We start from the raw sequence: 9316 nt of genomic DNA, 5'->3' as shown, positions 1-9316 counted from the left end.
TAATAATAATAATAATAATAATAATAATAATAATAATAATAATAATAATATTTATTTGTATCCCGCCTCTTCCTGTAGGATGGAGTATTCTAAATTAGAGGTGGGCAACTTGTGGCAGTCCAGATTGTTGTTGGGCTATAAATTCCCATCATTTATCACTACTAATTGTGCTAGCTAGGGCTGGTGTCCCAACATCTGAAGAGACACACATTTACCATCCTTGCTCTAAAGGTGAGAGTCTAACCAATGCAACATGCTTTTGTAGGATAGGTACGTTTCATTTGATCTGGTTTACAATAACAAAATGAGGTGGTAGAAGTGGGTGCAGCATCTGATGGTTTTATGTGCTTCATAAGTTATCATCACCATTGCCACCATCAACATTTGGAGAAGACCAAAATTGTCTAGTGCACACTAGAATGTGAAAAAATGTCTAGCACACACTAGGCTAGCGCACACTCTACTACTAAGAGAATCTTGCTAAGCAGTTTATATAATGTTGTTGTTTCTCTTATTGCTTTTATGAGTGGTTCTAAAATAAGATGTTTCTTTGTTCTGCCTAGCTGGAATCAAGATGACGACGGCTGCACCAGCAGCTGAGGATTCCCTGTCTTTGAGAAATGTGACCACCAAGTCTCAGGAACAAATTCTTTATCAGAGTAAGAAAAACATGATGCTGGAATTTGTGAGGTTCTTCAGTTCTGCATGTTTCCAAATTATTATTATTATTAACCTTTATTTATGAAGCGCTGTAAATTTACACAGCGCTGTACATGAAACAGATGAAATTATTCAGTTTCACCCGCCAGTCACAACTGTTGTGCCCTCAAAAGGTCTTAAGCTAATACTTTAGACTTTTGCGAGAAACTGCTTATTGCATGATGGGAATCAAAGGTTGTTCAGCCCCAGGGTTCATGAACACATTCACTTGAATGCTGCTGATTTGTTTTCTTTCCTTCCTCACATTAGGTTCTGGAGCGATTGTGGCAGCCATTGTGGTTGGTGTAATTGTTATATTCACTGTGGTTCTCCTTTTGCTGAAAATGTACAATAGGTGAGTCAGTGACTTGGCTTTGTGCTCAAGTTCCTTTAATTCTGCAGGAGAACAAGTAGAAGATCATGTACAGCACTTTGTGTATTCTATGGGTATACACTTTAGATCATGCTGCTGCTGTTGGGTTTTCATAGTCATGGTGTAGTTTTGCACTTCTGTTCCACGTATGTCCTTTTGCAGGATCCTCCTTTCAGCAGGTATGGCATACCTATGGGGACAATATATGCAAATAAAAATCAGCAGGGAATGGAACAGAGTTTATGAGGCATTATTAGATACAAAACACATAATCAGATGTGTCATTGTTTGTGAATCTGTGCACGCACATGCATCTGCAGTTGGACCTCTGTATCAATGGATTCAAGCACCACAATTTAAAAAGGATGTGGATAAACTGGAGCATGTTATTATTATTTATTATTATTATTAACCTTTATTTATAAAGCGCTGTAAATTTGCACAGCGCTATACATACAATCTTTTTAATTAGACGGTTCCCTGCCCTCAGGCTTACAACCTAAAAAGGAGAGCGACTAAAATGGTGAAGGGTCTGGAAGCCATGCCCTACGAGGAACGACTTAGGGAGCTGGGGATGTTTAGCCTGGAGAAGAGAAGGTTAAGAGGTGATATGATAGCCCTGTTTAAATATTTGAAGGGATGTCATATTGAGGAGGGAGCAAGCTTGTTTTCTGCTGCTCCACAGACTAGGACCTGGAACAATGGATGCAAGCTACAGCAAAAGAGATTCCACCTCAGCACTAGGAAGAACTTCCTGACAGTAAGGGCTGTCCGACAGTGGAACACATTCCCTCGGAGTGTGGTGGAGTATCCTTCCTTGGAGGTCTTTAAACAGAGGCTGGATGGCCATCTGTCGGGGATGCATTGATTTGGATTTCCTGCATGGCAGGGGTTTGGACTGGATGGCCCTTGTGGTCTCTTCCAACTCTACGATTCTATGAAGCATCCACAGCTTGAAAATATTTTTAAAAATCATAAAGAAATCTTGATTTTGCCATTTTGTAAAAGGGACACCATTTTACTAGCCATTGTAGTTATCAATTGTATTAGGGACTGAAAGATTCACTAGGTCTCCTTATCCTGCTGGGACACAGTGCATGATCAAGAGCAGAGGTAGGAAGCATCTGGCCCTTTTGATGGTTTTGGACTGTAACTCCCACCATTTCTCCACATAATCTGTGCTGCCCAAGGTTGCTGAGAGTTGTAGTCTAATAACATCTGGATGGCTCCATGATTCTGACTCCTGATCAAGGAAAATATCCCAGGACACAGAATTCAAGTACAGCAAGGCTTGACATAATGTAATGCTTTCTTTGTTGTTTGCAGACGCATGAGGGCAAAGCGAGAGCTGGAACCTAAAAATACGAAAACCACAATCCCACCCACTTTGGGAAAGAGCAGCAATAGTACCGGTCGCAACACAACAGTGACATTTGTCCCTATGGACATCCACATGCCAAACCGAAAACCGTGAGACATGAGGACCTCAGGGAATGGCAACCAAGAACAAAACTGGGGGCTCTTGCTCTTAGTAAGACCATGGAATTGGCAACGCAGAGGAAGTAAGGACTATAAATGATGTTGATATTACCAGTGGCCCACCTTCTGTGTCCAGCTAGCCATGTCTCTTTTTCTTTGGGAAGAGGAAAGACTGCTTCTTGGTACAGCTAAAATAATCCCAAGCTGGCATTTGGTTGTGAAAATGGTGCTTTTTTGTTGCTTTACTTGCAGATATTGAAGGGCAACTAACAGCAAGGCTACCTCTATTGTTGGAGCAAGGGTTTTGTCCTACTTCATCTTAAGCTTGGTTTTCACATTCCCACAGTCTCATAGATGAGAGTAGTCTTTGCTGGTTGGGGATTCTACAGAAATTCAGGAGGCTACCTTCCACTTGTGTTTGAGATAGTGGGTTCCCATTTGCTTTTACCGTGCCATAAATGCTCAGAAAGAAGCAACACCCATTCCAAAGCATCCTCCACCTTTTCAAACATCCTCCTCCATCTTTTGAAAGAAAGAATTACAGGCTGTCAATCAACCTTACTATGGTCATAGATCAGTAGGACAAAAGCAGAACACAGCGGAAAATAAAAGTAACAACTCTGAGATTCAAAAAGAACATAGTGGAAAATAAAAGAAATAATGCTGTGATACAAAAATGTATGTTTACACACATACACACTTGACAATTAGGCAGCAAGCTTTTAAACCAATACTTTATGGCCTTCACTGGCGTTAGAGCAAGTCATTATAGAATTTGACAAAATTACTCCTGGTGAAACAGGCTGTCATACAAAACTCTGCAAACTTTCAGAAGAGGTTCTTTAGAGGAAGATGAAGGGAGGTATAAAGGCTATCAGATCTGCCTACAAACTTACACAAGCTTGCATCTGTAAATTGGGAACTAACATCATAGCAGAACTTGATCAACTGTTTTGTAGAATCACAGAGTTGGAAGAAACCACAAGGGTCATCCCGTCCAACTCCTTGCCATACAGGAAAACATAAAGCACTCTTGTCAATGACAGATAACCATCCAGCCTTTGTTTGAAAAATCTCCAAAGGAGGAGACTCAACCACTCTCCAAGGGAGCCAGTTCCACTATTGAACAGCACTTGCTGTCAGGAAGATCTTCCTAATGTTTAGGTGGAATCTTTTCTCTTGTAGTTTGAATCTACTGCCCCGTGTCCTAGTCTCTGGAGCAGCAGAAAACAAGCTTGCAACCATATATGCTGTGTGTAAGGAATCTGGGAATATCTCCCTTCTGGTAGGGCTGATTGTAAAATATTGAAATTGGCCAGATTATAAAGAGGCTAGTTTGCCTGGACTGCCTTACAGCCTCTACACATAAGAAAAAGGTCTCTCAAAGTCCCAGATTTTGTTGCTGTAGAACCTGATTTTATTTTGGAGATTTACATGACGTTTCCCTCATCCCAAAGTATTCCCAAATAACTCCTGGCATTATCAAGGACTTTTCACTCCCACTCCCCAATTTAAATTAAGCTAGAAATTGCAAAATGAAATGTAACTTTCCATGGCTCCCTGTTTGCATTATACCAGCACTAGCTGAGATGGTCACCACCAAGAAACACAGCAATTTTTTCCAGGACCCAGATTCCACAGAGGTCATGCAAGGGAATGAGGAATGCTAGCAATAAAAGAAAATGATCCTAATGCTTAACTAGTTAGTAGTGCTGAAGCACTTTAACATTTTGACTCCTGAATAATAATTAAAAGGGGCTCAGTGGAAATTGTTAAAAGGGAATTTCTCAAATGCTGCCTGGGTCTAGATGTGACATTGTGATCAGTGGAAAGGGGAAAAGGAAGGACACACAAGAGGGAAAGTGAGAAAAACATGGGATATTTCAATATGTAGAGTGATCTTGTAGCACCTCTGAGACTGACTGAAAGAAAGAAGTTGGGATATTTCAAGAAAGAGTTGGATGCAGACTATGAATATGCAGGCAAAATCAAGAGAGAGAAAAACTGGAAAGTCTAGATTCTTCCAGAGATTTTTTCCTTTCTGCACAGGTCAGATAAAATGGCTTCCCTGTCTTCTCAGTATGGTGACTGAGTGATGCACAGCCCAAATATTGGTTCTGGCATGAACTGACCAGACAATGTCCAGCCTGTGCAGCACCAAGACTGAGGTATATCCTTTAAACAAATACCTCACCAGTTGCTCTGGATCTATTCTGCTTTGCCATCTGGCACATCCATTGCTGCTGCCAGTCACTCACTCTGAGGTCAGAACAAGGCACCCAGCCTCAATCACAAGGCTGAGCATCTTGTTCTGATCTCAGAGCAAAATGGCCTGCAGTGGTGGCAAACGTGTCAGACAGCTGTGAGGTGTGTTTGTGATCAGCTGTCCGGCATCCGAATGGAGGGCCTTTGCAACGGGAAAGGATTGGGACAGCTCTGGAGCCAGCAGTGCAGACAGGACCTAGCAGAAACTGCACAACAAGGAAGGAGGACTAGCTGCCCTAAGTGCAGTGCCTTACATTTCTCCGTATTGAATTTCATTTTGTTAGCTTTGGCCCAGCTTTCTAGTCTATTCAGGTCATCTTGAATTTTGATCCTGTCCTCTGGGGTATTAGCTATTCCCCCTAATTTGGTGTCATCTGCAAATTTGATAAATATGCTCCCAATTTTGTCCTCCAAGTCATTGATAAAGATGTTGAATAGCACTGGGCCCAGGACAGAGCCCTGTGGGACCCCACTGGTCACTTCTCTCCATGACTGAACCTTGTTGTAATCTCTTTTATCACAATACATCTTCAGTTGGCACAGTCTGTCTATGGAGTTTTGACAAAAAAGCAAATATATTAATTTATTTTGGCTTGATTCTTGTGCTTTTTTAAAAAAAAATAAAGGTCTGGAATGGGGAATTATTGTTTATAACTGCAAGATACAACTGGATACTGATGGGGTTTGTGTATGAGACTCCTTTTCTGTCACACTACACTACACACATACACAAACTTTATTTATTTCAGTGTCTACAGATACTCAGTACAGGTTGAGTCTCCCTTATTCCAAAAATAAAAAACCAAGTTGTAGGTTGTGGTTTAGGCCAATGGTTGTTGTTGTTATCCACCCTCGAGTCGATCTCGACCCATGGCAACCCTGTAGTCGAGACATCTCCAAGACTCCCTCTACTCCACTGCTCTGCTCAGGTCCTACAAATTCATACCCATGACCTCCTTAATAGAGTCCATCCATCTAAGCATGTGTCCTTCCTCTCTTTCTGCTCCCCTCTACCTTTCCTAGCATTATTGTTTTTTCCAATGATTCATGCCTCCTCATGATGTGGCCAAAGTAGGACAACCTTAGTCTAGCCATCTTGGCTTCCAGGGAGATTTCTGGTTTGATCTGCTCTAGGACCCATTTGTTTGACTTCTTGGCTGTCCATGGTAACCTCAGCACTCTTCTTCAGCACCGCATCTCAGATGAATTAATTCTCTTCCTACCCACTTTCTTAACTGTTCAGCTCTCAGATCCATACATGGTAAATAGGGAATACAATAGCTTGTATGATTCCACCTTTTGTGCTCAGTTGTATGTCTTCACATTTTAGGATATTTTCTAGTTCTCTCAGAGCCTCCCTCCCCATTCTTAATCTTCTTCTGATTTCTTGACTGCAGTCCCCACTCTGATCAATATTTGATCCTAGGTATGAAAATTCTTTTACTGTTTCTATTTCCTCATTATCTGGGTTGAATTTGTCTAAATATGGTCATTATTTTTGTTTTCTTTATGTTCAGCAATAAGCCTGCCTTTGCACTTTCCTCCTTGATCTTCCTTATTAGTTGTTCCAAGTCTTCCGGCCAACAGGCAGGAAGCGTTCAGGTTGCGCTCTGTGAGGTGAGCGGATGGGAGGATGAAGCCCTGAAATGCAGTTCCCTGGTGATTCCTATCCACACCAATTGCCACTTTTGTTTAAAGAAAAAAGCTCAACACATACCCTTCTTCACAAACATTGAGAACAGACAATACATTAGCATTAGCTACACAAGTCTGGTATTTCAGGAGTGGGTGTGCAATAACCCAACCCCAAAATTGTTCAACAGACCCACAACATACATTTGCACAGTGGAACATTGTTGGCTTGTGTTATATGAGTTATATGGTGTTTTAGGCAGAGTTCGGCACAGCTGTTTTTTAAAACACACCTCCCTGGCCTATGCTGGCTGGGGGATTCGGGAGACGTGATCCAAAAGTTACTTTCCAGCTGGGTTGGCCATAGCAAAGCATCATCCCAAATCCACAAACAGGAAACCTTTCCCGGGCCAACCAAAATGCACAGTATACATGCTGCACTGGTTGTTCTTCATCATGCAAAATGTTTTTTTAAAAATCATTTGTTGTTGTTAGCTGCTCTTGAGTCGGTTCCAACTCATGGCGACTCCATGGATGAAACATCCAAGAATCCTGCATCCATTGCTTTCTTGCCCAGATCCTGCAAGCCCTTGCCTATAAATCCTCCCTGACTCTGTCCGTCCATCTGGTTGTGGCCTTCCCCGCTTTCTCCTCTTCTCTACCTTTCCTAGCATTATATAGTATAGTGACCCAGCCTTCTCTTGATGTGGCCAAAGTACGATAGTCTCCACTGACCATCATTGCTTCCAAGGAGAGCCCCATTTGTCTTCTTGGCTGTCCTGGGATCATCCTCATCCCTTCCTCCAGCCACACATTTCCAATGAGTTGGCTTCTTTCTGTCGCTTCCTTGACTGTCCAGCTCTCGCATCCGCAAAGGGGAATGGGGAATACAGTGGCCTCTGTGCTCAGCTGTATGCTTTGCTCTTCAGTATCTTTCTTCTTCTTCTTGACTGCAGTCTCCATTCTGGTCAGTGTTTGATCCTAGAGATGGGAATTCTTTTACTGTTTCATTTCCGTTGTCAGACAGGGGTAGGCAACCTTTGAGCCGGGGCTGGGTTGGCACCCCAGACAATTGGGGGGGGGGGAGCCAAAAAATAAATAATTAAATAATATAGGACAACATTTTCAATGTAGGACACATTTTAAAATGGAGGACATGCGAAAAATTGATGATTTTTAAAAATGTTAATATAAATGCATGATCTTAGGCATGATCAAAATGGAGGACATTTGGGCATTATTCCTAGACAGATGGCAGAAATGTACTTCCCTTTCTGGCCAATCCTCCCTCCCCCCATTCCAAACAGCACATTTGGGCATTGAACATGGCTTTACTTAATGGCCTCTTGCATATTTCAGAGGCTTATTGCAAACCAAACCTTTGGGTTTCACACTGAACATGGGTTCACATGGCTATGCATATTGAACATGTCAAGGTGGTTTCACCGTTCTTGGACAAAGTGTACTTCTCAGAAGTGTGTACTTGGTCAAGGGACTTTGGTTTTTCTTCACTGTGCATGAGTTGTAAAAATCACAGCAATTTACATGGCCTGCCTCAGAGGCTTTCTGATATCAATATCACCATTAAGAACCAAAACACACAGAGAAGGCACTTTGGAAGTCACATTCTCTTGGCTTCAGAAACAGTGCGTGTATGCCTCCAAACTGACTCATATCAACACATAATCATCACCACACTATCCCTGCAAAACAAGGGAGACTGTTTAGCATTAAAAGCACCCAAAATAAAATTTAAAAACTTTGAGGCCTCTTATCTCCTCCTCTCTTTCTCCCCTCCTCCTCCATGCACCGCGGGGCCTGGGGGCGGGCGGAGGAGGCAGAGGAGAAGGAGGTGGGTGGCGCGGGAGGATGGCGCAGGGCTCCTCCTGCCTCCTCTGCCCAGGTGTGTGGCCCTCCTCTTCCTCCGCACACGGTAGAGGAGGAGGAGGAGGAGGGCAAGCACAGTTGTGCAGCCCAGGTGGAGGAGGAGCAGCGGCTGCAGGACCGGGCTGGGGCCGGTCCTCCGCCTCCACAGCCAGGGGTTCCGACCCCTGTCAGATGAACTGTGTATTTCTTCGAGCCCTTATTTGGTTCTTCTTCACGTCAGCCTCAGGCCTGCCTTTTGGACCTTATCAACGCTCCAATTCCTCAAGGTCTTTCTGCTATATTACGGTGTCATTATTCTCTCATCTTTGGGTGGTTCAGTCCTTTTAGATTGCCATAATTGTCCACTAAAACCCAGGCAAATGTAGGACAAAATCTAGACCAAACTGCAGGCAAAACTCAGCCCAAAATGTAGGACACTTAAGGTTCCTCCATTTTTCTTAAATCTACATTTGGGCTGAGTTTTGTCCTACAGTTTGGTCTAGATTTTGTCCTACATTTTGTCCCTGGTTAGGGACAATATGCAACCCACCGGGGCCTTCTCCCTGTCTTCACTCCTCTTTTTCTGTTCTCATCCGCTAATCTTATGATGTTTTCAGCATATAAAAAACAAATTTATGACATTCCCGCAGTTAAAGCGGTCTCGAAGTGGATTATTTCTGCAGTGTGTTCTGTATTCAAAGCGCTGCTACATCCCTGGCGGCCTCCCTTCTGCGCATGCGGCACTCCTACAAAACCTCCCTTCGCCCCGCATGGCACAGCGCCTCTTCCGGAGGCCTCACCCTCTTTCCCTCAGACCTCCCACCGCGTGTCGCTGTGAGGCGTTTGGTTGGCTGAGACCTACGCCGACCCCGCCCCTTCTCCTCGCGCGTCAAACGCAAACTGCGATTGGACGATTAGGCCCGTTCCCCTTTTCCGCCCCTCCCTTTTTACACGCGTCATCGCACCCTCCTTTTTACCAAACCAACGAGCCACGTTCTCCAG

General features: G+C 43.4%; 1 protein-coding gene across 1 annotated transcript in view; it reads left to right on the top strand.

Annotated features, from left to right (window-relative positions):
* LOC121915473 (non-compact myelin associated protein) overlaps positions 1–5174 on the top strand; it is a 27347-nt gene extending 22173 nt beyond the window's left edge. The window contains exons 2-4 of the mRNA XM_042439783.1: positions 564–659; positions 970–1054; positions 2399–5174. Of these exons, the coding sequence (XP_042295717.1) occupies positions 564–659; positions 970–1054; positions 2399–2546 (329 nt within the window). The 3' untranslated portion in view covers positions 2547–5174. The remainder of the gene's footprint in view (positions 1–563; positions 660–969; positions 1055–2398) is intronic.
* The last annotated feature ends 4142 nt before the right edge of the window (positions 5175–9316 follow it).

Source organism: Sceloporus undulatus, chromosome 9 (assembly GCF_019175285.1).
Source record: "Sceloporus undulatus isolate JIND9_A2432 ecotype Alabama chromosome 9, SceUnd_v1.1, whole genome shotgun sequence".
NCBI classification, from domain to species: Eukaryota; Metazoa; Chordata; class Lepidosauria; order Squamata; family Phrynosomatidae; genus Sceloporus; species Sceloporus undulatus.
This window is presented reverse-complemented; position numbering and strand designations above follow the sequence as displayed.